The sequence below is a fragment of the Phacochoerus africanus genome, chromosome 8 (assembly GCF_016906955.1).
Source record: "Phacochoerus africanus isolate WHEZ1 chromosome 8, ROS_Pafr_v1, whole genome shotgun sequence".
In the NCBI taxonomy this organism is placed as follows: Eukaryota; Metazoa; Chordata; class Mammalia; order Artiodactyla; family Suidae; genus Phacochoerus; species Phacochoerus africanus.
Window position 1 is genome coordinate 300236 of NC_062551.1, and position 27069 is coordinate 327304.

Consider the following 27069-nt stretch of genomic DNA (forward strand, 5'->3'; position numbering starts at 1 on the left):
CTGTGTCAGTCAGGAAAGCATTTATCTCTCTGGGGTCCAGCTAGCACCAAGCGTGCCCCTTCCCCCGGGGGCCTCATTGGGGAGTGGGGACATGGAGCAGCCCCCAGCCCAAGGCTCTCACCCTGGAGGTCAGAGCAGGCTGACTGTCCCTCCTGATGCCTCCTTCCCGGAGTGAGTCCTGCCAGCTCACCAGGGGTCACCTCAGCCTCTCCCTTCCTGGGCAGACCCTGGTGCTCAGGCAGGGAGAAGAGTGCCCACGTGGGGTCTGCTCATCCTAGGCCAGTGACACCCCCAAAGACGGGCTCAACGATTCCTCCTGGGAGGCGAGGGGCCGAGGGCGTGGCAACAGGCTGCAACCACCAGTTGGTGCCACACAGCCTGGCGGGCCAGCCTCAGCGTCCGCCCTGCAGGGTGCACCCGGCGTGTCCACAGCCTGCTGTTCCGGGCCAGCACTGGGCAGAGGCGCAGATGTAGGCAGTCAGCTGGAGCAGCCGGTCGGGCTCAGCCGAGGGCTGAGCTGGGCCCCGGGAGCCCCCGCCTGTCAGGGTTTGCAGCGCCGGCTCTGGCTCTCGGCACCCGAGGACGTGGGGGCAGGCTTGTTGCGATGGTGAGGGAAAGTGGGCATGAGCTCCGGCTCGCAGGCTGCGGGGAGGGAGCTGCTCAGCACGGGGTGGGGGAGGCTCCCCGGGGGCAAGGAAGTCCCTGGCCCTGAACCCCGCCTGCACTCACAGCGGGCCCCAGGGGCCCTACGCCCCCCTCTGCTCCCCTGCAACTGTGCGCGGGTTATGTGCCCCAACAGCCCAGCCCAGACAGCAGGGCCCCCCACCAGCTGGAGGCAGTGGGGTGACACTCACGCAGAGGCTTCTCCTTGAAGTAGGAGCTCTCCAGGCAGTCGCCGGCCGTCGCCCTGGAGAGAAGGCCTCGCTGTTCACGGGGCCGGGGCCTCGCCACGTGGGGTCCCTCACACCCGCCCGGAGCAGCAGCCCCTGGACCACCCGTCTCCATAGGCCAGAGTCGCGTGGCGAGGTGGCCTCTGGGGAACCTCCTCCGAAGAGGCTCTGTGGCCTGGGTGGGCAGAGGCGCGGCCTCCGCGCCGTGTCTGGGCGGGACCCTCCCGGGCGCGGCGTCCCCTGCCCCCGCCCGCCGGTCCCGGTCGGTCAGCACCTTTTCTTGGGGTCGTACATGAAGAGGAGGTTCAGCAGGCGCAGGCCGGCCTCCGAGAGCCACGGGAACTTGTGCTTGAGATTGTTGTACGGCTGCTTCCGCAGGCTGTACTGGCCGACCAGCGGCAGCTGGGAGAAGCCCTGTGGGCAGTGGCGGCGGCAGGCCATTGGCGGGGGGCGCGGGGCGGGGGGCAGGAGCGGGGAGGGCAGGGGCGGCGCTCACCGGCCAGATGTTCTCGCTGGGGGTCCCCAGCAGCTGCACGATCAGGTCCACCTGGTGGATCTCAGAAGTGCCAGGGAGGAGGGGCTTGTGGGCCAGCAGCTCGGCCAGGATGCAGCCCACTGCCCTGCAGAAGACAGCGGGCTCGTCTCAGGCGCCTCCCGGTGCCCATGACCCATCTGGTGTGCTGGGCTCACGAGGACAGGGGCAGAGCTGGGGGCAGGTCATGATGGGGTGAGCTTGGGACCACAGGTTCTCTGCCCGAGCCCCACAACCTGGTCCCAGCAGGCCCCTCTGGGCGACCCACGAGGGCAGGCCTGCAGTGCCAGGGACCCGTGGATGCCGAGGCCGGCTCACACGTCCTCTTGGGGTCCCAGGCGGAGGCCTGGGAGCTAAGAGCCTGGCAAGACTCCATCCCCACTGCTGCCCCTGCCGGCTCCCATGGGACCACCAGCTCCCACGGGACTGCCCCCCAGCCGCGAGGCCCTGAAAGTGGCCGCTGCCTCTCACCACATGTCGATGCTGGGCGTCTGCATGGTGCTTCCCAGCAGCAGTTCAGGGGCTCGGTACCTGCGAACAGAAGCCGCACCTTGGGTCTGGCAGTCTCTCTCCTCCAGCAGGGCCTCTGCAGGGCAGTGTGGCTCTGGGCCAGCCCACCTGCCAGCTACCAGCCTCACAATGCACATGGCAGCAGTGGCGGTCACTGGATGGAGTGCCAGCCTGTTCTATGTCAGGACCAGTGACACATGGCAGAAGGTGTCTGACCCCGTTGTGCTCAAACCTCAAGGGAGAAGCAACTACACAGAGGCCTAAACCGTCCTGTCGGCCTCGGTGAAGCCACGCCTCCTTCCCACGCTGCTCACGAGCCAGGCTGGAGGCCTGGCCGGGGCAGGGCCTGGCCCCGGGACAGCCCTGACAGCCCTGCTGTGTTCCGGGGAGCAGTCCACCAAGGGTGACCAGTCCCTACAGCTTACAGTACGACCCCCAGCAGCACCCCGCCACCCGGCACCCCCGGTCCCACAGGACTCACCACAGGGTGACCACCTTGGGGGTCATGGGCTTCACTGGCGTGCCGTAGGCCCGGGCCAGGCCGAAATCCGCTGTGACAGAGAGACGGGAGGGACGGTGTCACCCAGCCAGGGCCGCCCATCACCGTCGGGAGCCACCGAGCAGCCAGCTTGTGGTCCTCAGGGTGCTTATGGGACCAGTCACCACCGCCTCGCGGGGGCGCTCGCAGAGACCCCGCCAGAGCCAGCACCTCACCCACCTGTCTTCACGCAGCCCTTGTCCGTCATGAGCAGGTTGGAGACCTTCAAATCCCTAAGACGTCAAGAGCCCCGCGGGACAGTTAGGTTGTCAGCCTCACTGTGACACCTGGGACGTGTCTCCTGCTTGAACTTTCTAAAAACCAGGCAGGGGCAGGCCGGGCGAGGCCATCTGGCAGCTGGGAACACCAGGGCTCTCAGTACCCAGCAGAGGGAACGGCAGAACCGGGCCGCTCCCCACCCAGGCCGCGCGAAGCCGCTCCTGTGGGGCCCTGCTCCAGGCCCGGAAAGGCTGTCTTCCTCCTCCCCCTCCAGTCTCTGCCCTCCCGGCCCCGCTTCCCAGGCTCCAGGAGGCTGTCCAGGCAGCCGCTCTCAGAACCCGACTATACTCACACCATTGGCCCTTGGGCCCTTCCCTCAGGAGCAGTTCCAGAACCTTTACTGCACTGGGTCAGGACTGACCGTCACCCTTCCCGCGTGTCAAACCACCACTCGTCTGGGGAAGATGCCTCCTGAGGCCCCGCCCCCAGCCAGGCCCTTGGGCCCCACCCACCTGTGGATGATGAAGTTCTGGTGCAGGTACTGGAGGCCCCGGAGCACCTGCAGCACAATGCACTTGACCTGTGCAGGGGGCCGGGAGGCCTCAGTTAGGGCGGCCTGTGTTTGGCACAAGGGTTCCAAACGAGGACTCGGGAAGCTCCCACCAGGGCCCCCAGCTTTGAACCTGGGCCTCAGAGAAGGGGGTCGGCATGTTCTCCAGAAGGCTGGCCAGGTCTTGCTCACAGTAACCCATCACCAGGAAGATGCTGCGGAAAAGAGGGGAAAACGCGTGCCACCTCCTCCTCCTCCTCCTCCCAGGTGGGCCAAGGGACCCTCCTGGGCCAGCAGGAGGGGCATGGCCACCCCAGGGTAAACAGGAGGGGCCCCGTGCAGGGCAGCAGACAGCCCACTCACCTCTCCAGGTGGTTCCCCACAACCACCTCCTTCAGCTCCACGATGTTCGGATGGCGGAGGCGAAGGAGCAGCGTGATCTCTCGAAGGCTGCTGATGGGGACCCCTGCAACCCAGCCTGGCCTCAGCGAGCGCCCCCTCTGCAGGCAGGGAGCCCCCGGCCCGCATCAGCTCCCAGGGACTCCCGCCCCCACCGCCGTCAGGGCTCTGCCAGCTCCCTCGGGGAGACTCGAGGCCGCCCCAGCGAGCACTTTAACTCTTCCTTCCTCCATCCAGCGCCAGACGGCAGCTCTGGGCACCGACCACCAGGTTCCGCAGCAGCTCTGCAGCAGGGCAGAGCCCTGACCACAGCAGCAGCCAAGGAGGGGCTGGGGTGGTCAGCAGGGCCGTGGAGCACACAGTGGCTGCCGGCCCAGGCTCGGCTGGGGAGGGCGCGACACAAGGTGAGGCAGCTCACCCACCACGGGGAGACAGATGACGGGGACAACTGGCACAGGGCTCAGGGTGGCTGAGGAGAGTGGAGGGCTGGAGAAGTACGGGCCAGACAGGCAGGGCCAGGCTGCAGCCGAGAGCAGCCTCCTGTAACCATCGTACCAACGCCCCTGGGGAAGCGGGCAGGACTTGGGGGGTCTCGGGCAACTCTCACCTCCCCACCTGCTCCCACCCGAGCTCCAGGTGGCCCAGCGGCCTCTCCCCACTCACCGTCCTTCTCCTTGTCCATCCGCACTTTCTTCAGGGCAACAATCTCGTCCGTTTGGGTGTCCCGGGCACGATCTGGAACAGAGACCCCTCTGGGATGGAATCCGAGCCCGACCCCACTGTGTGCCCTCGGGCCTCAGGGGCTTCCCGTCCTCCTCCTCCTTGACCCCTGGGTACCCTGTGCAGGGATGTGTTCACTCTCTGCAGGCAGCACCCGCCCCGCTGGACCTGCGCACCCTGGGGAGCCGCTCCTTTGAGCCGCTACAGGGCGCCTGTCCTAAGAAGGGCCCTGGAAGTTTCCCCCCAGAGCTGGTTTGCGGATCACCGCTTCGTATTCTGCGCCCGCTGTGTCTAACAACAAACAAGGGAACAGATCTCGAAGAGAGAACCCTTGTTCTGTGCAGAGTTCACCCCTTGAGGTATCGTGCTCAATGCCGCAGCTTCTGAGCACACAGCACCGGGATGCACACTCGTGTGCCAGCCGCTACGGCTGCAGCTCTGGCAGCTTTTAGAGGCTGTGCTCTCTCCGGCCCTGGCAGTCACCTCCGCTCACGGGTGCGAGTCACTTATTCAGAGGTGGTGTGACATCACAGCGATCACCGCGAGGACTAGAGACCGTCTGGCCGCCTCCAGCCCTGACACAGCTAGAGCTGGATGGCCCCCGGGCCCCGGGCCGCCCAGCACGGCCACTCACACACAATGCCGTAGGTGCCTTCCCCGATGCGGTTGAGCTTCTCAAACTCCTTCACACTCCGGCACCGTCCCAGCTGAAAGAGAGGGGTGTTGGCCGGGAGGGAACCTGGCCGCTCGTGGAACCAAAGATGGACACTGACATTCGACGTGTACCAGGGAGCCAGCTCACGGCCTGCTCGCCAAAAAGAAAGGTGACTACGCATCGCGTGTGCAGGTGAGAGAACGGGGTGATGATGCCAACCTGGGGAGGCAAGTCTGACCACACCCCTTCACCCCAAGGTCCACATCCACACCTGCGCTGCCTACAAACGGCAGTCACCTGTGGCTAAAACGAACTACAGTGAAACTGGAAATTCCTTTCCTCAGCTGCAGGAGCAATGCGTGAGGTGCTGGATGGCGGCCACGCTGTTGGATGCGGAAAACATCATAAAGCAGGTCTAAACTCTGCTCTGGACGTGGAAAAAGCATCTACTAAACACAGCGGAAATGCTTGTGTTCCCAACATCCACACATTACGTCTTTCCATGGATTCCATCGACTGCCCGGGGGCACGGGGCCAGCGGCTGGCCATGATTCCCAGCCTCCCTTGCAGCTAGGTGTGACCCTGTGACCTAACCCTGGCCAAGAGGATGTGCGCAGAAGGGACAAGCACAACCTCCTGGTCAAAGGAAGCTGCTGCTGCTGCTCGCTTTTCTGCCCCTTGCAGCAGGCTGGGATCTCGGTGAGACACAAGTGGGGGGGTGTGGCCCGCCCTACGGAATGTTCGAGGAGGGAGAAGATGGTCCTGTACTTAGGCCACGGTGCTAGGGGCCTGCAGCCTGATGCCCCTTGATTAGCAGAGTGAGTGGGCACTTTGACTTGGGTGGGAGCAGCACTGGGCAGCATGGTTCAAACGCTAACAGCCCATCTCCACCCTTTGCTGCCTCTACTGAGCTCCCCAGTCGCACTTCCTGGCTCAGCACAAATGCCACCCCTTCTAAAAATTTCTTCCTGGCCCGAGGTGAACACAATTCTTCCTCTGAAAGTCCTTCCAGTTTGGCCTGGAAGCACCTACTCCTGTGAAGTCTGAACGGTCCCCGTCAAGGTGTGTCTTTGTCACTGGGAGCAACTGCTGCGAATCTCGGCGATGAGTAACGGCAGTGGCTCTTGCGCTCACTCAGCCAGTCTGTCAGGATCCTTAATGGGCACTGAGGTGGCCGCTCAGCACATCAGCAAGTAATTAAAACAATCCACCGCCAGGGTTCACACCTGCTCCTGCCCCAGGCGCCTACCTTGGCAAAGCCACGCCACACCCCTAAGCTTCGCCTTCCTCATGTAAACAAAGAGGCCCCGAGAGGACTAAGCACCAGTAACACACGCAGAAGCCCCGCACGAAGGAAGGTGCAAACGAAGAGGCCGGGTCAAGACGGGGCCCCGCCCGGTCCATGCTCCGCCCACAGGAAGACGCGCCTCCAACTTTCCCACATTTATGGCTCTTCTCTCGCGACACGGGGTGCCCGTCTCGGGCGCCAAAGAACCCCCCCGCGCTGGAGCGCGCTCTTTCGGAGGCCGGCGGCTTGAGGGCCGGTCCGCCCCTCGCGCGGGCATGACAAGCCCGACGGGCCGCTCACCGGCCCGAGACCAGAGTCCCGGGCGGCCGCCGCCGGCTTTCGCGCCTGCCGCGAGGAACTCTGGGACTGTCGTTCCCACTCCTGCCGGAAACCTGGGCGCTTTAGCGCGACAGTGAGGGTCCTAGCGTGTTGCGGTCCCGCCCTACTGCGGTCGAGGACTAGAGGTACCCCGAGCAGCCCCTCGTCGCACCCTGTGCTCCGGAGGCACCGTGAAGAAGCCTTCCTTACGGATACACTTCAGACGAATCTGCTCCGACTCGGTCTCCGGCTCGCCCATCCCGAGCGCAGCCCTCGCTTCCCGTGTGCGCAGCCGTAGACGGCGTTTCTCCGAGCAGCCAGATTTACTTCCGGGGCGTCCCCTCCTGAGCGTCGGTTACCAAGGGAACCTCCCCAAAACCCCTGAAGACCTCAGCTCCTACCGTCTGCTCAGACTACGGAAGTTCTGGCTTTATAACTTTTTTTACCCCCGCCTCGTAGCTTGCGGAAGTTCCCGGGCCAGGGTTCGAACCTGCGCCACAGCAATGACAAGGCCGGATCCTTAGCCCGCTGGGTCACCAAGGAACTGACTTTTAGTTTTAAATAAACTGGGCTCCTGACCTGGCTGGGTTGCTGAGTAAAAGTCCCCGGAGAAAGAGGAGGCGGAAATCGGAGGGCTACAGTGGGCTGAGCCGGGCTGTGGTGGCTGCGGGCTTCCGCAGGGTTCCGGGGCGCTGCAGGGCGCAGGGGGACTGCGGTGCTGGGCGGGCCAGGGGCTGCAGTGCGCTGGGGGGCCCGAGGGTACGTTGTGGTCGTGGGCAAAGGGACCTGCGCTTTAGGGTTCCCCCTTTGGAGCATTGGTGGGCTGACCTGAAGCCGTACCAGGGGGGTACCTGGTCAGGGCCTGTGGGGACCGAGAGCAGAGTGGGCGTCAGAGAGAAATGTGGAAAGAATGGCCAGGATGCCATTGGACGTACCCTGGAACCAAAGGGCTACCTAATGCATCCGTGTCGAGCACCCACTGCGTGCTCGGCCGTCAGGCTCTGCCCCCGTGGACCCTCCATTCTAGCTGGAGGTGGTTGGCATGAGAGCTACCGGTGCTAGGGGGAACACGAGGCAGCGCAGTGAGTGGCCGCCGGAGGGGGTACAGTTTCTCCCGTGAAGGGGACTATACCGTCAGTGCTAAAATAATGTTAAAGACAGTTGATAATTATGACCTTAATCATGAGTCAAGATGATTTGTTTCAATTTAAGCGAATTACCATATTCAGTTCATTCCGGCCATTTTTGAATCCTGATAGTTTATAGCTAATAATGAGGTTAGTTTTTAGAGTATTTGAGATGCTCAGGAGAGGGGTAGGAGGAGGGCAGTTTCTAGGGCAAATAACAGGAATGCAACAGCTACGAAGAAATGTTATGGAGAAGGGTAGGTGTGCATACAAGCCCATCTTTCGATTTTTCTAAGTATTTAGCTGTGGCGGTCAGAATGCATACATGTGTTTAAAAATACGGAGTTCCCTTAAGGATCTGGCATTGTCACTGCAGCGGCCTGGGCCGATGCTGTGGCTCGGCCTCGATCCCTGGCCCAGGGACTTCCACATGCTTTGGGCAGGGAAAAAAAATACAAGCCGTGATGTTAGCAGTGTGTTAGCAAGAGACGTCACTATGAGACGTCTCTCTCCTGGGTGGTACCGAAACTAACCGATCAGAAGCGAACTGTGCTATTACGACTAAAGCATGAAGACCCTCACCAGTAGACGGAGAAGCAGAGACCATGGGTAAAGCCTGCTGATGATGCCAGGAACTCAGCAAGCTGACACATACGGTCACCAGACGAAAGGGGTGTGAGCTCAGACAGGCAGGGTACACTCTCCAGCCACCCAGAGGGGAGGAGACCCTGACCCTCGGGCTCCTGGTGCAGATGGAACAGCTGCGGCGGGGTCCCCTGAATGGCCCCTCGCCAGCAGGAGCCCTCATCCACCGCCAGACAGAGAGGGACAGTTGTCAATTCAGCTCTCCTGACAAAGCCACTTCCAAAGTTCTAAGTGCCATGGCTGCCACCCCTCCCACATTGTTCTGCACCCTTTAATCCCTGGGTCAGGTTACACTCACCCTAGGAGCCCCTAGACCCTCCAGGGACTGTGCATGTCCCTCTGGTTGGACCTGACACCTTCAGGGTGTGGCCTCAAGCCTAACCTGTCCAGGGCTGGGGACATGTCGGTCACAAACGCCAAGTCCTGAGCACACTCCTCCGGTGAGCAGGGAGGGAGAGGCGAGGGACGTGGCCTGCTCCCTGTGGGTCGTCCGCACAGCCAGCCACATCCAACAGGCAGACGCCTCTTCGCTGGTCACCACAGGCCTCTCTCTGCGCCAGGGTCACGTGCCCTCTGCCAAACTGCCAGCGTCTGCAGAAGGTGAGAGGCAGGTGGCCCCTGGGGAACCTGCAGCTCTCCACAGGACAGGGCGGCCTTTGTGCCATGAGGACCGGGACTCAGAACACAGGGAGCAGCAGCCTCTGTGGTGCTGGTTTATTCTTTGGCCTGTAAATTATAGGCGTCCCCTGTGCTGGGGCTCCTGTGTCGGAAGTAGGGGCCCCATTCCCTGTGCTCCTGGATGGCTCCCTGCGCCTCTACTGCAACACACCTGGAGCCGGTGAGCGTCTCTGTGGAGGCTCTTGTGAGGAGGATTCGTGGGATGGAAAGAGTCTGCTCTTCTGACTCCACAGCAGGCTTCTCTGGAAGAAAGAAGACACCCAGGTATTTCACACGTCTGCAGAAAACGCTTCTGTAAAGCAGACCGTGTGCATCTGCGTCCAGGCCGGACAAAGGAATTAGGTTCACGGCCCAGGGAGAGAAACGAGCGAGGCCGAAAGCAGTCAGAGCCGCCAGGGTACACTCCAAAGCCGGGTCGGCAGAGAGCTCGGTCACAAGCGTGGGGCGCACTAGAGGCCCTCTTTCAGGGAGGCCTCCAGCATCCACATGGAGAGCCTGGGCTGCCGGGTGGCCCGGGCGACAGACACAGGAAGGAGACAGACGTGGAAGAGGCAGGGGCTGCCCCAGACGTGAGGGCTCAGACGCGGTTTCCAAAGGACTTCTGGACAGAATGCAGGGTGCAGCAGACAAGGGCACTCCTGACGCCGCCCGCCGCATCTTCCCGGGCTTGTTAAGATTACAAGGAATGAAGAGTTCCCGTCGTGGCGCAGTGGTTAACGAATCCGACTAGGAACCATGAGGTTGCGGGTTCGGTCCCTGCCCTTGCTCAGTGGGTTAACGATCCGGCGTTGCCGTGAGCTGTGGTGTAGGTTGCAGACGCGGCTCGGATCCCGCGTTGCTGTGGCTCTGGTGTAGGCCGGCGGCTACAGCTCTGATTAGACCCCTAGCCTGGGAACCTCCATATGCCGAGGGAGCAGCCCAAGGAAATAGCAAAAAGACAAAAAAAAAAAATTACAAGGAATGAAGAGTTCCTGTCGTGGCTCAGTGGTTAGCGACTCCGACTAGGAACCATGAGCTCGCAGGTTCAATCCCTGGCCTCGCTCGGTGGGTTAGGGATCCAGCGTTGCCATGAGCTGTGGTATAGGCCGGGGGCTACAGCTCCAATTAGACTCCTAGCTTGGGAACCTCCATATGCCGCGGGAGTGGCCCTAGAAAAGGCAAAAAGACCAAAAAATATATATATATACAAGAAATGAATAGGACAGGAAATATGCTGGGACCGTCAACTGTTAGAGAGACAAAAGCAGATGCCCCTTCATGGCCCCACCGCAGCTCCGGGCCCGCTCCCTGGGCTACGAGTGGAGGCACCTCCATTCAGGTCTCTCTTAAGCCCTCCAGGGACGACGTGTCCCCTGCACGCACACAGGTGTGAAACAGCATGAGCACACAGCCTCACCTGTTGCCCCCCCAACACCTCACCATCTCCGCTACACCAGAGCTCCCTGTTCTGGGCCGGACCTTGTTCTGAGCACTGGTTTCTAAAGAAGGTCCTCTCGGGAGTTCCCTTCGTGGCGCTGCAGAAACGAATCCGCCTAGAATCCGTGAGGATGCAGGTTTGATCCCTGGCATTGCTCAGTGGGTCGGAGACCCAGCACTGCCGTGAGCTGTGGTGTAGGCCAAAGACGTGGCTCGCATTGCTGTGGCTGTGGCTGTGGTGCAGGTGGCGGCTACAGCTTCAATTCAACCCCTAACCTAGGAACCTCCATATCCTGCAGGTGTGGCCCTAAAAAGACCCCCCCCCCAAAAAAAAAGTTGATTAAAATTTCCTTTTTTTTTTCCCTTTTTTTTAAGGCCACACCTGTGGCATATGGAAGTTTCCAGGCTAGCGGCTGAATTGGAGCTGAAGCTGCTGGCCTGCACCACAGCCACAGCAATGCAGGATCCAAGCTGGATCTGCAACCTACGCTAGAGCTCACGGCAACACGGGATCCTTAACCCACTGAGCGAGGCCGGGGGTCGAACCCACATCCTCACGTACTCAACGTCGGGTTCTTAACCTGCTGAGCCCCAAGGGGCGCTGCTGGAGGGCTGAGTCTTGCAGGGACCTCGGCGCTCTGCCGATCCTCCTGTCCGTAGGTCAGCCCCTCCTTCGCAGCAGCCTGTGGTCCTCAGTCTGGGGCCGCCTCTTCGGTAATCAGCTCCCTTTGATGAGCGTAATACAGGATATCTCCAACTTTTCAAAGGCAGCAATGAACATCCCTGCATTTGTGTACTCACAAAATTGTGAAGGCTTATCTGTGACGTAAGTTAACTAGGAACGTTTTGGTAAATGCTGTCAAAATGCTTCCCGTTAAGCAACGTCAGCTGATACTTCTGCAACGTGGCCATCGGCAGGACACCTCTCCGCAGCCTCCTGATTCGCGTCAGTTTTCTCGGTGCCTTCCTGTGACGCAGCGGCAGTGGGAGCCCACTGGCCACTGTCCCGCCCCTGAGCTGTGCCCCGCAGGCGCAGGCGGGAGGCTGGCTCGCGGGCCAGGGGAAGGCGGGTCTTCCCTCTTCTCCTTTTGACCTTTTTTGGGGGGGAAGCTTTTATATATTCAGGAAATTCACCCTTAGTGATTTGTATTGCAAAGAGCTCCCTGGCTTTTTAACCTTCCCTCTGTTGCTTCTTGCAGCAGACATATCACTTTAATCCTTAATGGCTTTTAGCATTTGTCCCACTGGAAAAAGACATCCCTGCCCCCAAGTGATAACAACATTTACCCATTTCCACTTTTTTCCTTTTTTTGGCTGCCACTTGGCATATGGAATTCCTGGGCCAGGGATCAGATCCGAGCTGAAGTTGTGACTGGCTCACAGCTGCCGCAATGCCAGGCCCTCACCCCATGTGCCAGGCAGAGGAGCGAACCCGCACCCAGAGCTCCAGAGAGGCTCCTGACCCCTTGTGCCACGTGGGGAACTCCGTCCCCACCTGATACTTTCATAGTTTTGTTTTCCATGTTTACCTTTTTGAGCCAGAGAATTTGGTGAGTAAGCGTGAGATGGAAATGCTAAGCTTTTCATTTCATCACTAGCCTGGTGAGCTGGCCCAGCACCCGTCTTTCTGGCGCCCGCACCCCATGTGAGCTGGTCCACTGTGAGTTGTCACTGCAGCACGCCTCCCATCAGAGGACTCCATCCCTCTGCCTTTTCAGGTGTTGCCTGCTGTCTTTACATTTCTCTTTTTTAATAATCATCTTTTCCATTAGACATGGTTTACAGTATTGTCAATCTTCCACGGTACAGCATCGCGGCCCAGGCGCGCGCGCACGCGCGCACACACACACGCGCGCACACACACACCCTTTTTTCTACATCCCTACCCTCTTAGGTGGCGTTTGGGATCATTTGGCGCTGTGCTGTTTAGACTGGGGTCACGCTGACTTGATAGGCTACAGGAGAATGAATGTCTTTATGCTCCATAATTTTGTCATTTGGAGAATGTTACATAAATAAAATCATACAGCATGTGACCTTTTGAAATTGGCTTTTCTCTCTTTTTTTTTTCTGTCTTTTTGCCTTTTCTTGGGCCGCTCCCGTGGCATATGGAGGTTCCCAGGCTAGGGGTCGAATTGGAGCTGCAGCTGCCGGCCTCCACCACAGCCACAGCAACGCCGGATCCTGAACCCACTGAGTGAGGCCGGGGAAAGAACCCAGGGATAGAACCTGCGTCCTCATGGATCCTAGTCAGGTTTGCTAACCACTGAGCCACAAAGGGAAATCCCATCACTCAGCATGTTTTTTCAAGAGGTGATAAATGTCCTTAAGTTTTTTCAAAAATTTATGGCAATTAAGCATCTACCTTCACAAAACTCATTTAAACACTCAGATACACATGAAGAGAGAATAAAATAATGGCTCCCCACATAGGCATGACACAGCTTAATAATGTCGCTTTGTTTTCTGTCTTTCTCAGTTTTTTTTTTGTTGTTGTTGGTTTTTTTTTTTGTCTTTTTGCTATTTCTTTGGGTCGCTCCCGCGGCATATGGAGGTTCCCAGGCTAGGGGTCGAATCGGAGCTGTAGCCACCGGCCTACGCCAGAGCCACAGCAACGCGGGATCCGAGCCGCGTCTGCAACCTACACCACAGCTCACGGCAACGCCGGATCGTTAACCCACTGAGTGAGGGCAGGGACCGAACCCGCAACCTCAGGGTTCCTAGTCGGGTTCGTTAACCACTGCGCCACGACGGGAACTCCTTTCTCAGTTTTTTTAAGCAGTTTCAAGAAAATCCCAGACATGTAATTTTATTTCACCCATAAACTGTGCAGTATTCCTCTCTATCAGATGCACTGAATCCAAGCCACAGCTGCAACCTGCGCTACATCCTTAACCCACTGTGCCGGGCCGGGGATGGAACCCGTGCCACCGCAGAGCCAACCTGGATCCTGAATCCGCTGCACCACAGCAGCAAATCCCCAGGTGCAGATTTTTTTTTTTTTTTTGGGGTAACCCCACCAGCGCTGTCCCACCTCGGGGTGTTACCGTTCACCCTCCATCGTCATCTAGGACCCAGTTGGATTGTCTCAAGAATGACGCAGCCCAAATCGAACTCTGCTTTCCGTTCGCAGGTCTCCAGGCTCCTCCTCTCCTCCTCTGTGTCCCAGCACCAGCGCCGCTTTGCTGCAGGCCTGGCCTCGTGGTGATTGCATCTGGAAGCTCACCTTTGAGAAGGAATTAGGTTTAGATGAGGGCTAAGGGTGGAGCCCCAGGCCAGGATCAGGCGTTCCATCGCGTCTCAGCAGTAAGCACCCGACTAGTACCATGAGGATGTGGGTTCGATCCCTGGCCTCGCTCGGTGGGTGAGGAATCCGGCCTTGCTGCGGCTGTGGTGGAGGCTGGCAGCTGGGGCTCTGATTTGGCCCCTAGCCTGGGACCCTCCATATGCTGTGGGTGCCGCCCTATAAAGGGGGCAAAAAAACAGGAGACATCCTCCCCGAGCGAGGAAAGGGTCAGACCCCCTGCAGGCGGACTCGGCCTCCAGACGCATGAGAGGTCTGCTGTTTAAGGGCCTCCGTGCAGGTGTTTGTGCGAGGCGCCTGCCAATTTCTGAGACCTCTCCTCTTCTCAAGTCCTTTATTTGTAGAAAAATCAGGGTCATTTTTTTTCCGAAGAATTTCCAGCATTTTGGAATTGGCTACCTGCAAACTTGTGCGTTAGTCTCCACAGCGTGTGTTTGCGGATTTCATAATGCAAAGTCTGAAGACAGCAGCAGCAGGAAGAGGACAACTCGGCCCATCACACCACTTCCAGCGCCGTTAAGCTCTGGTCCCCCGTGATGTCCACACCAGCACGGGCGCTCGGGTGTGTTCTGGTTACTGCTGCTGCGACTCCCCCAGACTCAGTGGCATGAAACCGCCACTGTATCTTCCCGCCACTTCCCGGGTCAGCAATTCAGGGATGGCCTGGGCAGGCATCACTGGTGGTTTCCTAGGCCCGCGCCACCTGCACCTCCCAGCCATTCTACTGCTTACAGGAGAATGTCAGGCCTGCAGAGGTTTCAACGGGGGACATGGGGCCCCCGTGGGGCGGTGTCAAGGTCCCAGCACAGAACCTGCAGGGGGGAGGGGCCACAGTACTGCTGGACCCTCATGCACGGTCTCACCCGGCAGCCAACTGCCCTCCACTCATCCACTTGCACTTTGGATATCTGGGCGCAGTCTAAGCGACAAGGACTCGAGTGCATGCTGTGAGTCACACCCTTCAGTGCTCAGCTGTGCGCACCTGGCCTCACCTGGGCAGGATGCAGAACTTGCTGCCAGGCCTTCCAGCCCGGCAACCATCTTCTCATTTCTACCCAAGAGCGTTAAAGGGGTTTTTTTTGGCCTCGTCCACGGCACATGGAAATTCCCAGGCCAGGGATGGAACCTGTGCCACAGCAGCAACCCGAGCTGTTGCAGTGACAATGCTGGATCTGCCCCACCGCAAGAAAACTCCCCTTGGCGTTCCCGTCGTGGCTCAGCAGTTAGCGAATCCAACAAGTATCCATGAGGACTCGAGTTCAATCCCTGGCCTCACCCAGTGGGTTAAGGATCTGGTGTTGCCATGAGCTGTGGTGTAGGTCACAGAGGCAGCTTGGATCTGGCATGGCTGTGGCTGTGGCTGTGGATGGCAGCTAGCCTGGGATTTGACCCCTAGCCTGGGAACCTCCATATGCCTCGGGTGTGTCCCCAAAAAGATAAAAAAGAAAAAAAAAAAACAAAACTCCCATAAAAACCTACTTTTGTTTGCTTTCTTTCGGGGCCACACCTGCATCATGACGGAGGTTCCCAGGCTCGGGGCTGAATCGGAGCTGCAGCTGCCGGCCTCCACCACAGCCACAGCCACCCAGGATCTGAACCTCATCTTCAACCTACACCACAGCTCACGGCAACGCCACATCCTTAACTCACTGAGGGATCGAACCCGCGTCCTCATGGTTCCTAGTCAGATTCGTTTCTGCTGCGCCACGACGGAACTCCCCAAAACCTACTTTTAATAACTGTGTAATACACAGATTTTCTGACTTGCTGGAACTCTCCATTTCTCTAAGGCTCTTACGGTAGTAGGTTAAGCTAAAGACACATGACTCTTCCAAATTTAATAGGGAAATTCCTCAGCTTTAAAGCACAAACATGAAAGAGAGCTGCTCTTGGCCCACTGGGTTGGCTTTTCTCCTGGCCGACCATGTGTCTGCCTTCACCACCAATCCCTGGATGCCACTCTCTGCAAGGCCACCACCCAGCTACCGGGCTTACTCACAGCCTTTTCTGAGCTCACATCATCTCTCTGCTGCACCCAGCACTGCTCCATGGTTCTCCTGCCTTTTTAACAGCTTTATTCAGTATCACTTAAGTACCGTAAAATTTGCTTGTCTGTTTACTTATTTATTTATTTATTTATTGTCTTTCTGCCTTTTCTAGGGCCACTCCCTCGGCATATGGAGGTTCCCAGGCTAGGGGTCTAATTGGAGCTGAAGCTGCTGGCCTACACCAGAGCCACAGCAACACGGGATCCCAGCTGCGTCTGTGACCTACACCACAGCTCAGGGCAACGTCGGATCCTTAACCCACTGAGCAAGGCCAGGGATCGAACCTGTAACCTCACGGTTCCTAGTCAGACTCGTTAACCGCTGCGCCACGACAGGAACTCCAAATTTACCTGTGTAAAGCATACGATTCAATGGAATTTAGTAAACCCCCAAAGCTGGGCAACCATTGATTCTTTTTTTTTTTTTTGTCTTTTTAGCTATTTCTTGGGCCGCTCCCGCGGTATTTGGAGGTTCCCAGGCTAGGGGTCCAATCGGAGCTGCAGCCACCGGCCTACACCAGAGCCACAGCAACGCGGGATCCGAGCCGCGTCTGCAACCTACACCACAGCTCACGACAACGCCGGATCGTTAACCCACTGAGCAAGGGCAGGGATCGAACCCGCAACCTCATGGTTCTTAGTCGGATTCGTTAACCACTGCGCCATGACAGGAACTCCCCATATTTTTTTTTTTAAACTCAATGAGTTTGATTAATCTCTAGTTGTACAATGATCACCACAACCCAATTTTACAGCATTTCCAACCCAAAACCCCAACCCATCCCCCCCACCCCAACCTGTTTCCTTTGGAAACTGTAAGTTTTTCAATATCTGTGAATCAGAATCTGCTGTGCAAAAGTGTTCGTTGTATCCTTTTTTTATAGTTATTTATTTATTTATTTACTTTGGTCTTTTTGTCTTTTTAGGGCCACATCCAAGGCATGTGGACGTTCCCACGCTCGGGGTCTCATCGGAGCTACAGCTGCCGGCCTCCGCCACAGCCACAGCAATGCGGGACCCGAGCTGCATCTGTGACCTACACCACAGCTCATGGCAACGCCGGATCCTTAACCCACTGAGCAAGGCCACATCCGTATGGATGCTCGTCGGGTTTGTTAACCACTAAACCAGGACAGGAACTCCCACTGTGGCCCTTTCTTAGATTTCCCATATGAGTGGTGGCATACAGCATTGCTGTCTCACTGCCTGACTTCACTTGGCACGGTAATTTCTAGGTCCAGCCACGTTGCTGCAAATGCCAACATTCCGTTCCTTTTTGTGGCTAAGTAATATTCCAGTGTGTGTGTGCACCACATCTTCTTTATCCCGTCCTCTGTGGATGGACATTTAGGCTGCTTCCACGTCTTGGCTGTTGTGAATAGTGCTGCAGTGAGCACTGGGGTACAGGTATCTTTTCAACATGGTTTTCTCTGGAACGATGCCCAGGAGTGGGCAGTTATAAGAATATTTCCATCGGCCTCCAAAAGTGCCTGGTGCCCACTTGCAGCCGGTCCCTGTGGCTGCCTTAGCCCAGGCTTCCTCCGTAGAGATGGGCCTTTTCTGGCCTTTCCTGTAAACGGAAGCGTGACCTAAGTGGCCTCCGCCACTGGCTTCTCGCTGTGCCCTGGGGAGCCCTGCACGGCGCCGAGCGGCGCGCCAGGAGCCCATCCTGAGGCTGCACTCTTCGCCTCCCTGGCCCTGACCTTTCCCGCCTCCACCATCTCCCTCCACCCTCTGAAGCGTGGGTGTGACAGGCGCTGATGGGGGGGCCCCCGCCGTCCTGGAGGTGCTGGGCACGCGAGGCCTGCCGGGGGACGGTTCTCCTTGCAAAAGTGAAGGGAGCCAGATGCAGCCCCATCTGCAGGACATGGAGAGCCGTCCAGGCGCCTGGGAACCCGAGGATGGTCACGGTGACAAAGGGCAGACAAGGGTCCCTGACGCCGCGAGGCCCGCCGAGGTCCCGCCCCGGCCTCCCCTGTGTCAGGAGACAGAGCCCCCGGCAGAAAAGCCATGTTCGGACGGCTTTTCCGTGGCTTGCAGCCCAAAGCCTTCTGACAGAGGGGCAGCCCTTTCCAAACCCCCCAAGGCGCTGGCCTTCCCTGCGGTTTCGGCCTCCCAGTGAGGGCTCCCAAACGGGGATCTGAAGTCCGAGCCTGGCTCCGAGGGCAGCGCCCTCATGTCGAACCGCTCCCTCCCTCAACGACCCCACAGGGGCCTCCATCTGAAGCTGCCTGGCCCAGCCCTGGCCCCTCGTGGCCAGCGTGCCTCCTGTCCTTCCTCATCTGACCCCCAGAGCCACCGAAACCCACTCTCCTGGCCCCTGGCGGGGCCCCCATGTCTTAGCAGATGGCAGGTTCTGCTGCTTCTACCTCCTGGGTCCTCGGGACTTCCGACTCCACTGCCCGGTTCCTACGCAGTTACAGCCACAGCCTAGGGCAGGCCTCCTCGTGCCCCAGAGCCTCTGTCCTAGAATCACACTTTTCCGAGGCACAAATCCCATCATTCCTTTCTTATTTTCTATGTGTTTATTTTTGGGGCTGCACTGTGCAGCCGCGGGTATGGGAATCTTAGTTCCCGGACCAGGGATTGAACCTGGGCTGCAGCAGTGAAAGCACCGAGGCCCAACCACTAGGAACCCCCTGCCCTAGGTTTCATTATTTAATAATTTCATTTCCACAACATGCAGGATAAAACTTCAAAAAGGCTCATGTTATTTGGCTGCTGCCATGACTTCAACCCATGACTCCACACAAAGGCCCGGCCACACGGGGCTGTTTCAAGAGAGTAACTCTACCCACCGGCAGCACTCTTTTCCCAGCAACGTCCTTTCCTCCGTGACCCTGGCCCAGGCAGAGAGCGCCCACACCCCTTCTCACCCAGGGCTGTGCTCCACGGAGCGGCCTTCCCGCTGTGTTCCCGCCTGTGGGATGCAGGAGGGGTGAACATGGGGCCACAGGCGTCCCACCCTCTGGATGAAGGCAGACCTGCATGGCACAGAGTGAAGCTCTTTTTTTTTTTTTTTTTTTTTCTTATTTGGCCGCCCTGAATGTGGGGTTCCCAGGCCAGGGATCAGATCTGGGCTGTAGTTGTGACCTAGCCGCAGCTGAAGCCACACCGGACCCTTAGCCCACTGTGCCAGGCCAGGGATTGAACCTGTGTCCTGGTCCTGCACAGGCGTCACTGATTCCTTTTCAGCACAGCAGGAACTCCTGGCCAGGCCCTCCTGACTGCGGAGGGCACCCGTCACTCGGCAGCGCACCTAAACCTTTCTCGAACTGACAACTTCCATCTAGGATTCGGGACGTCTACCTCCTGGATCCAGGACCTCAAAACCCTTCTGCCATGAGGACCCGCCCCCTGATTCCAGCATCCCTTCACTCAGACCCATCTCCAAACTCCTTGAGTCACAAACCTCCTGTCCCTTCCTGGGCGTGTCCTACCTTGGACTTCAGACACAGGCCATTCCTGCTCAGCTGCCTCTTTCTCCAGTTGTGGGCTCTCCAAAGGCTCAGTGTCTGGAGGCCTCTCAGGCTCTGGGGGGGGCCTGTCCATCAGCCTTTCCTTGGCCTTGGGGATTGAATAGATGTGTCTCTCCGGCTCCTCACCTGAAATAGACGGATCTTTAATTAGACCTATATTTTCCTGAGTCCAGGGCAATGCGGCCCATCCTTCCTCAATTTCCTGCTTTGGTCCAGAATGAAATAAGATAGCTTGAAAGACATGGGTCACTCCGTTTCCCTACACGTGTATACTTCCCCAGATGAAAAGCTCCCCGAAGCTTGTCAGGTCGTCAGGGAGGACCCAGCGCAGGAGGACCTGCGGGGGTGGGGCCGCGACGAGGGACGGCGGGCGGGCGGCCCTTTACCTTCGCTTTCCCAGGTTTGTGTTTGTTTTTTTTTGGGGGTGGGGAGGGTTGTTTGCTTTTTGGCCGCCCCCGCGGCATATCAGATCCCTGACCCACTCTGCCGGGCCGGGGATCGGACCTGCGGCCCTGCGCGCTAGAGACGCCACCGACCCCGTTGCGCCACAGCAGGAACTCCTGTGTTTGCTTCCGCAAACTCCCATTGGTGAGCCCGCCACCCGCACTGGCACAGCCCCGGGCCTCGCCCCTCGGCGGCGCTCAGCCGGCTGACTCACAGTGGCCCCGCGGCCGCGGCGCGGACCCGGCGGTCACCATGGCAACGCCGCGGCCCTCGGGAGGGGGCCGCGCTCTCGCGAGAGGGCCCGGCCGCCGGAAGGGGAGGTGACCCGGAAGTGCCCGCCCGGCCGCCAGCCTGCGCCGGTTGGCTCCTTCGACGCCGCTGGGAGATTCCCGTCCCGCCGCTCCTGCCAGGCCTGCCGCTGCGGGACCCGCCATGGACGGTAAGGGGCCGCCTCGCTCCAGGGGCGTGCGGGGCGGGGCCGCCTCTCCCGCGGGCGAGGCTCAGGCGGGCGCCCCTGGCCTCGATCCCAGGCCTGGTCCCGCTCCCCGACGGCGGACGCCGGCGGCTCCTCCCAGGACCGCGATCCCCGACCGTGGATCCCGGGGCCTCCACCGGGGACCCCGATCCCTGACCCCCTCCTCGGCGACCGGCTGCCTCTGCCCCTCCTCTCTCCCCCATCCCCCAGTCCAGGGCCCTGGCGGGGGACATCGGCCCTTTGGGGCCCTGAGATGCCGGCCAGAGCGCCGCGGAAAAGGAGACAGTTGCACCTCTGCCCCCAGAACACCGGGAAGGGAAATAGGAAGAGCTCAGGACGGAAGCAGTCGTCATGAGCCAGGCAAAACATCTCTTGATGGGAACTGTACACTCCCATGCTGCAGATGGGAAAACGGGTTGAGACAGTGTCCGTGCAGGCACAGACTCCGGGCAGCCTGGCGCCCTCCTACCTCCCTCCACTGCCCGCAGCACCACCTCAGGACCCTCTGCCCTGCTCTGTTCAAGAAACAGGAAGAATCAGTGACAGTGAGGGTACCTACCTTCTCGAAGGTTTAAGGGCTGGTGTGATAGAGGTTGTGAAATGTCCCGCCCGGCCCAGCGCACATACACACAGGCGTTGTGTTTTCCCCATAACTCTTTTCTCCGGGGTCCGATTTTGCCCTTCAGCCTCTTTCCCTCCCGCTCAAGTCCGGGCCACACCCAGTCCAGCCTTGCTCTCCCTGCTGTCTGTACATGGCCTGCCACCTGTGCTCAGGGGGCACAGATGGCTCTGGCCTTGACCGGACTTGCACGGATGGGTGATGGGTGCCCAAACAGACCTGAAACTCCCCTGAGCTCTCAGCTGGCACACCTGATGTGCCTTTCTGGTTCCAGATTCCGGCTAGAGGATTTTCGTTCTTCATTCTGGGCTAGTGTGGTAAACCCTTTCAGGAATTAGTCTCCAAATTTAGAACAGGATTTTTTTTTTTCTTTTTTTTTTTTGGTCTTTTTAAAGGCTGTATCCGGGCCATATGGAGGTTCCCAGGCTAGGGGTCCAGTCGAAGCTGCGGCTGCCAGCCTACACCACAGCCACAGCCACTGCAATGAAGAATCCGAGCCGTGTCTGCGGCCTACACCACAGCCCACAGCAGCTCCGGATCCTTAACCCACTGAGCAAGGCCAGGGATCAAACCCACAACCTCGTGGATCCTAGTTGGGTTCTTTAGCCACTGAGCCACGGCAGGAACTCCCCATCCTGCTGTTTTGATCCATTTGCTTTTGGGAAGAAAAGAACATATAAAAAATAAACTGTTGGGAGTTCCCATCATGGCGCGGCGGAAATGAATCTGACTAGGAACCATGAGGTTCTGGGTTCAATCCCTGGCCTCACTCAGTGGGTTGAGGAGCCAACTTTGCAATGAGCTGTGGTGTAGGTCACAGACGAGGCTCGGATCTGGCATTGCTGGGGCTGTGGTGTAGGCCGGCAGCTACAGCTCCGATTCGACCCCTGGCCTGGGAACCTCCCTATGCCGCGAGTGTGGCCCTAAAAAACAAAAAAGCAAAAAACAAAAAGAAGAAAATAGATTGTGAAGTACTGTACCTGACCAAAGTGGGGAGACTCCCAGGCGTCCTTTGTAAAGCTGCACTGATGACAGACCACCTGGCCTCCTCACTCGTGGGGCATCCAGGCCTTCCCTCACCTGCTGATTCTCAGGGTCAGCTGGTGCCGTCCTCTTGTCACCTGTAGGCAGTGGGGGGTCAGGGAGGCTCTGTGTTTGCACAAGCGCTGTGTCTGAGGAGGGGGCAGAGCTGGTGTGGGGTGGCCTCCCTGCAGGCCCAGTTCTGCAGCAGCTGTCCCGTCCAGGAGGGTCTGGGGACCCCGTCAGCTCCTTAGGCTGCTGCTGGCATGGTGCCTCACGGCCTCAGACCATCTCCTCTCTTTGCAGATACTCTGTTCCAGTTGAAGGTATGTACTGCACAGCTGGTCACCCTGGAGGTTGTCCTGGTGGTTGTCAGTGGGGACAGATGCTGTGAGTCACCCTGAGGGGGACGGTGCTCGGCCAGACTGACGACAGAGGAGCCAGTGAGTTGATGGCTTGTCCTGGGCTGAGTGGAGCAGGTCACTTGGGCTCGTGCCGAAGAGCGAGAGCGCGTGCGCCTCGACGTCCACTGGGCACTGAGAACGCTGGCCTCCAGTCCCTGACAGCCACGTGCAGGGGGCGCTCTGGGCAGCTGAGCGTCCCTCCCCCCTGCGGGGGTGGGGGGCGGTCGGCAGCTCCTCGGCCCCTCCCAGGGCTGCTCCTGAAGAACAGGACAGGAGAATCAATCTGGGAGTTCCCGTCATGGACCCACGAGGTTGCAGGTTTGATCCCTGGCCTTGCTCAGTGGGTCAAGGACCCGGCGTTGCCGTGAGCTGTGGTGTAGGTCGCAGGCACGGCTCGGGTCCCGCGTTGCTGTGGCTGTGGTGTAGGCCCGTGGCTACAGCTTCAATTGGACCCCTCGCCTGGGAACCTCCACATGCTGCGGGTGTGGCCCTAAAAAGACAGGAGGAAAAAAAAAAGAATCTGGACGTCTCTCTGAGGAACGGAAGACAGAGTCCAGGCGCCTGGGGGGCCAGGGCCCCTCCTGGGTGGGAGAGTGACAGTGCTGGCAGGACCAGAGTTAGGGATCGGGCCTCAGGAAGGCTGAGTGTTTGGTCGGGTGAGGCTCGTCGGGGCCGCTCTGATCCGGGCCGGGGTGTGCGGGCTCACGTCAGGGGTCCCCGCCGCAGCTGACAGGCAGGTCCCAGGGCATGTGGCCAAAGAGTGGACTTTGTTTGGAGGCAGCAGGGTAGTGGCCGGGTGTGGACTTGGGCAGAGGAGGACTGAGCAGGCCGGGGAGCACCTGCAGAGAGGGGCGGGGCTGGCCTAGGGGCCAGGTGCCCTTCTGAGGGGCCTGAGTGGGTGGGCAGGAGGGGCTGGGGGCGTGGAGCCGCCCCTGCCACTCAGCGGCAAGGTTTCAGAGCCGTGCTGCCTGGCACCAGCCACCTCAGTCACCTCGGTGTGGCTGGTGCTACTGAGGGACTGACTTTTTCACCTTTGGTTAACTTTAGGTCATTTGCATTTAAGTAGCCACATGTGTCCAGGGGCTGCTGGACTGGCCGGTGAAGGATGGAAGAGTTTGCAGAAAGATGGCTAGAGTGTCTGGCCCAGCACGTGTTGACCTGAGGGCCCCTCAGGGTTGAGTCTGAGAATGAGGAACTGGGGGGCGGGGGGGCGTCCAGGAGAGGCTCTGGCGCCCGGTGAGCCCGAGGTCAAGGCGTGTGCAAGCAGGCCAGACGGCCGCCTGAGGCCTGGACGCCACGGCCGAAGGGCAGCGGCCGACGAGCGGGAGCGGCTCGGGTGGCAGGGCCTGCGGGATGCGGGTGGAGGCCGGGGGCGCTCTCTCCACCTTCCCCACCACGTGTCACCCCCTGGGCCCGCGCTGTGTAAGGGACAGCACCGCGCACCTGTCCTCTGTGCTGGGGGCGGGTGCTCTGGCAGAGGCGGCCGGCTAGAGGGGCCGCCGTCCCCCCGCAGCCTGGCGCCCACTGGGCAGGGAGCGGGCGGGGGCCGCCTCGCCTGCTTACCTGGCCTCCGGGCACCGTCAGTTCACAGCGAAGCAGCTGGAGAAGCTAGCCAAGAAGGCGGAGAAGGACTCCAAGGCGGAGCAGGCCAAGGTGAAGAAGGTGAGCGGGGCGGGCAGCCGGCACCCGGGACACCTGCTCACAGCTGCTTCGGGGCTGGCGTGGCAGCGGGGCCTCCGCACTGGATGGGCGCCCAGAGCAGAAGGGAAGCGCCCGCGGCCCCCGTGATCCTGACCCTTGGAACCAGCGTGGCCTGCACGGGTTCCCCGCGCTCTGGTTCTCCTGTGGAGCGAGGCGAGCGAGCCTCAGGCGGCGCCGGGGAGGGCAGGGAGGCGGCCGTGCCTTCCGGCCCGGCTTTCGGGGCTGCTCCTCTCCGGGGCCGTGTCCTTGCTGCTGAGGCTGAGCGGGCATGCCCCGCGCTAGCAGACGGGGCCCAGGCGAGGCCGGGACCAGGCCCCAGCGGCGTTTCCCCCTGAACTCAGGCCCTTCAGCAGAAGAACGTGGAGTGTGCGCGGGTGTACGCCGAGAACGCCATTCGCAAGAAGAATGAGGGTGTGAACTGGCTGCGCATGGCGTCCCGCGTGGATGCGGTGGCCTCCAAGGTGCAGACGGCCGTGACCATGAAGGGGGTGAGTGCCTGGGGGTCCCGCCCGTGCTGTGGGGCTGGCTGGGGCAGAGGTCACACTGGGATCCCCTCCAGACCGCAGGGCAGCGCTGCAGTGGGGGGGGCACGCCTCTGACGCTCAGGTGCCTGGGTCTCGCCGTCTCCATCCTTCGTGGGTGGAGACATGCGCTGGGGGCTCGCAGGGCCAGGGCGCTCGGAGGCCCATCCCGGGGGGCGGCCTTTCCTTCCTGCGGCCCCGCTGCCTCCTCACTCCTCCCTGTGGCAGGTGACGAAGAACATGGCACAGGTGACCAAAGCCCTGGACCGCGCGCTCAGCACCATGGACCTGCAGAAGGTCTCTGCGGTGATGGATAAGTTTGAGCAGCAGGTGCAGAACCTGGACGTGCACACGGCGGTACGTCAGCCTGGGGCCGGGGGTCCCTTCCCCCTGTGGGGGTCACCTCCCATGAGCCTGGCTCCTTGTGGGGGCCCAGACCAGCCCAGGGATGCCCCCCAGATGAGAGAAGGCCTGGGGTGGGTGCTCGTCCGAGTGGCGGCAGGAGTGGGTCCTGAGCTCAGCTGTACCCGGGACCAGAGTCGCGCTGGTGGGCTCCTGGGCCTGACCGCCCTCGCCCGACCCCCAGGTGATGGAGGACTCCATGAGCTCGGCCACCACGCTGACCACGCCGCAGGAGCAGGTGGACAGCCTCATCATGCAGATCGCTGAGGAGAACGGCCTGGAGGTCCTGGACCAGCTCAGCCAGCTGCCCGAGGGCGCCTCCGCCGTGGGCGAGAGCTCCGTGCGCAGCCAGGAGGACCAGCTGTCTCGGAGGTGGGCCCCGAAGCCACAGCCCCGAGGGAGGGAGGAAGCTCGAGCAGTGAAGCTGGGACCTGGAGCTGTGGAAACCCTGCCCCAGCCAGCTCCGGGCCCAGGGGCAGCTCACTCCCGGCTCCACCTCCCGTGTCGTCTCGAGATGGCCTTGAGAAGCTGGAGCAGGGGGTGCCCAGGGTCTCAGGGGGGCCTGTTGTTTGCAGGTTGGCTGCCCTGAGGAACTAGCGGAGCCCGGCGACACCGCCTCGCAGGAAGGGCAGGGCAGGACGCCTGCGCCCCCTCCCCCGTCTTGCTTCCTGCCCACCGTGGGGCAGCAGCTGTCAGCCTGGCTGCTCTCAGCCCCTCATCTGCCAGGTCTGGGGACTCTTCCTCCTCTCAGCGCGGGTGTGGGTCTGTGTCCTGGTGGGAGACTTTGCACAAGCCGCACACTCTGGGTAACTTCTGTGACTCTGGGCCAACCAGCTGGGGGATCCGCAGGCACCGTTCACGCGCCTTCCTCCAAGGAGTTGACTGGCTCTGGCCGGTGGCGGCGGCCACACGGCTGTGGGGGTCTCCAGGCTCCACGTGATGGCAGGTGTGCCAGGAGCGCCGGCCAGTGGGGTCGGGGCTGCTGTTCGCTGCCCTGCACCCAGGAGGCCCCGCTGCAGCTGAACCTTGCTCCTGCCAGCGGGACAGGCCCATGTGGGCTCCGCAGAACAGATGCCCTGGGGGTCACGCTGAGGTTCTGGTGGGCTTGGCCCTGCAGGGTGTTCTCTCGGAAGCCAGAGTCTGCACCACGGCCCCTCCCAGCCAAGGAGCAGGCGGCCCCTGGGTGCCAGAGGCTGCTCGTCCCTGTCTCCTCACTGTAAATACGCTTGTGCCCCGCCTGCCTCCCGCCGCCTCCTGGGCTTTCGCCGTGACCCAAAGCGCAAGGGCTGGTGGGAGAGCCACCTCTTGGGGCTGGCGGGGCGGCCTGAGGAGCTTCGGACAGGCTGCAGTTTTCTGTTTTCTCCAATTCCTGATGTTTACTTGGTTTTCCCGAAGCTTCCAGGGGTTTTTTTTGGGGGGGGGGCGGGGGTTGCCAAAAGAGGGAGCTTGTCGCCGACGGGGAGCGCCAGGGTGGCCCCTCGCTGGTCGGTGCTGACCAGGGCCCCCCCGCCCAGTCTGTGCACAGCAGTGGCTCGTGTGGACAGAGACGGGCGAGCGCTCTGCCCAGCTCCCTGCGTTCGAGCCTTCCTGCACGCGGGGCCCCTGGCATTCCGGGCGGTAGGTCGCTCTGGACTGTGGCGCGAGGCCAGAGAATTGGGGTCGGCGAGCCTTCTGCCTTCTCTTCCTTGGTGCCGACCTCACCTTACTCCCTGGCCGGCGTCCCTTGGGGCCCCCACAGGCCGGGGGCTCAGGGACGGCCCCGACTCTGTCCCCAGCGGAGCAGAGCTCCACGGAGACACCGGGTGGGGGTGGAGGCCACGCCTCATCTGAGGACAGTGGGCAGTTTGCCTTTTCGTGAGATGCTGTCGTGAGTAAACGGGCTGCTCCCGAGCACTTTGTCTGTCTTTGCCTCAGTGGCCTGGGGTGGGGGTGGGGGTGGGGGGCCTCAGGGTGCCGTCCAGCCCCAGCAGGAGGCTGAGCAGGGGCTCCGACCCCAGGCTCCAACCCCAGGCCCTGCTCAGAGGGCGGAATCAGACCCTCGGTGTGAAGTTTTTCCCTTGGGGGTTTGGGCTCACGGAGAGGCTGCAAACCAGCACGGTTTCTGTGCGCTGCCGCGTAGCAGCTTCACTCAACTTTCGCACCGTCACCGGCTCCCTCAGGAAACTGCC

The 27069-nt window shown here is 60.4% G+C and overlaps 3 protein-coding genes across 14 annotated transcripts; 1 reads left to right on the top strand and 2 right to left on the bottom strand.

Moving 5' to 3' along the window:
* Positions 1-3: 3 nt before the first annotated feature.
* On the bottom strand, positions 4-9311 carry CDK10 (cyclin dependent kinase 10). 8 transcript variants are annotated; one of them, XM_047793565.1, is made up of 14 exons: positions 9221-9311; positions 8774-8982; positions 4993-5065; positions 4302-4373; positions 3603-3705; positions 3373-3454; positions 3202-3269; positions 2651-2703; positions 2414-2483; positions 1894-1953; positions 1387-1510; positions 1165-1304; positions 855-907; positions 4-642 (listed from the first exon to the last, which is right to left on the bottom strand). In XM_047793565.1, the coding sequence occupies exons 2-14, from the start codon at positions 8897-8899 to the stop codon at positions 542-544; spliced, it is 1125 nt and encodes a 374-aa protein (XP_047649521.1). In that variant the 5' UTR covers positions 8900-8982; positions 9221-9311; the 3' UTR covers positions 4-541. The 8 variants fall into 8 exon arrangements, with proteins under 8 accessions (XP_047649521.1, XP_047649527.1, XP_047649523.1 ...); XM_047793571.1 differs by lacking the exon at positions 8774-8982 and having other exon boundaries at positions 9221-9291; XM_047793567.1 differs by lacking the exons at positions 8774-8982; positions 9221-9311 and adding an exon at positions 6792-7055.
* On the bottom strand, positions 9091-20193 carry SPATA33 (spermatogenesis associated 33). Of its 5 annotated transcripts, none has more exons than XM_047793577.1 (4): positions 19974-20193; positions 19277-19441; positions 13520-13711; positions 9275-9311 (listed from the first exon to the last, which is right to left on the bottom strand). In XM_047793577.1, the coding sequence occupies exons 1-3, from the start codon at positions 20191-20193 to the stop codon at positions 13536-13538; spliced, it is 561 nt and encodes a 186-aa protein (XP_047649533.1). In that variant the 3' UTR covers positions 9275-9311; positions 13520-13535. The 5 variants fall into 5 exon arrangements, with proteins under 5 accessions (XP_047649532.1, XP_047649533.1, XP_047649536.1 ...); XM_047793580.1 differs by lacking the exons at positions 9275-9311; positions 13520-13711 and adding exons at positions 17239-17406; positions 18713-18756; XM_047793578.1 differs by lacking the exons at positions 9275-9311; positions 13520-13711 and adding exons at positions 17239-17406; positions 18635-18756.
* CHMP1A (charged multivesicular body protein 1A) lies at positions 20091-26791 on the top strand. The gene is made up of 7 exons (XM_047793574.1): positions 20091-20198; positions 22180-22199; positions 23862-23939; positions 24320-24466; positions 24728-24856; positions 25086-25273; positions 25477-26791. Exons 1-7 carry the CDS (start codon positions 20192-20194, stop codon positions 25496-25498), a joined length of 591 nt encoding a protein of 196 aa, XP_047649530.1. The 5' UTR covers positions 20091-20191; the 3' UTR covers positions 25499-26791.
* The last annotated feature ends 278 nt before the right edge of the window (positions 26792-27069 follow it).

Bases quoted from the DNA above. Each gene is read 5' to 3' on its own strand.
- CDK10 (XM_047793563.1), bottom strand. From the start codon at position 6,305: ATGAGGAAGGCGAAGCTTAGGGGTGTGGCGTGGCTTTGCCAAG. The intron at 3,706-4,301 runs GTGAGTGGGGAG...GCTGGGTTGCAG, and splicing joins GATGGACAAGGAGAAGGACG to GGGTCCCCATCAGCAGCCTT. The intron at 643-854 runs GTGAGTGTCACC...CCCTCCCCGCAG, and splicing joins CTTCAAGGAGAAGCCTCTGC to CCTGCGAGCCGGAGCTCATG.
- CHMP1A (XM_047793574.1), top strand. The intron at 22,200-23,861 runs GTATGTACTGCA...GGGCACCGTCAG, and splicing joins ATACTCTGTTCCAGTTGAAG to TTCACAGCGAAGCAGCTGGA. The intron at 23,940-24,319 runs GTGAGCGGGGCG...CCCTGAACTCAG, and splicing joins AGCAGGCCAAGGTGAAGAAG to GCCCTTCAGCAGAAGAACGT.
- SPATA33 (XM_047793576.1), bottom strand. From the start codon at position 20,193: ATGGCGGGTCCCGCAGCGGCAGGCCTGGCAGGAGCGGCGGGACGGGAA. The intron at 19,442-19,973 runs GTGAGTCAGCCG...CGTCTATTTCAG, and splicing joins GCCGCGGCCGCGGGGCCACT to GTGAGGAGCCGGAGAGACAC. The intron at 9,312-19,276 runs GTAGGACACGCC...TCTTTCTTCCAG, and splicing joins GCCTGTGTCTGAAGTCCAAG to AGAAGCCTGCTGTGGAGTCA.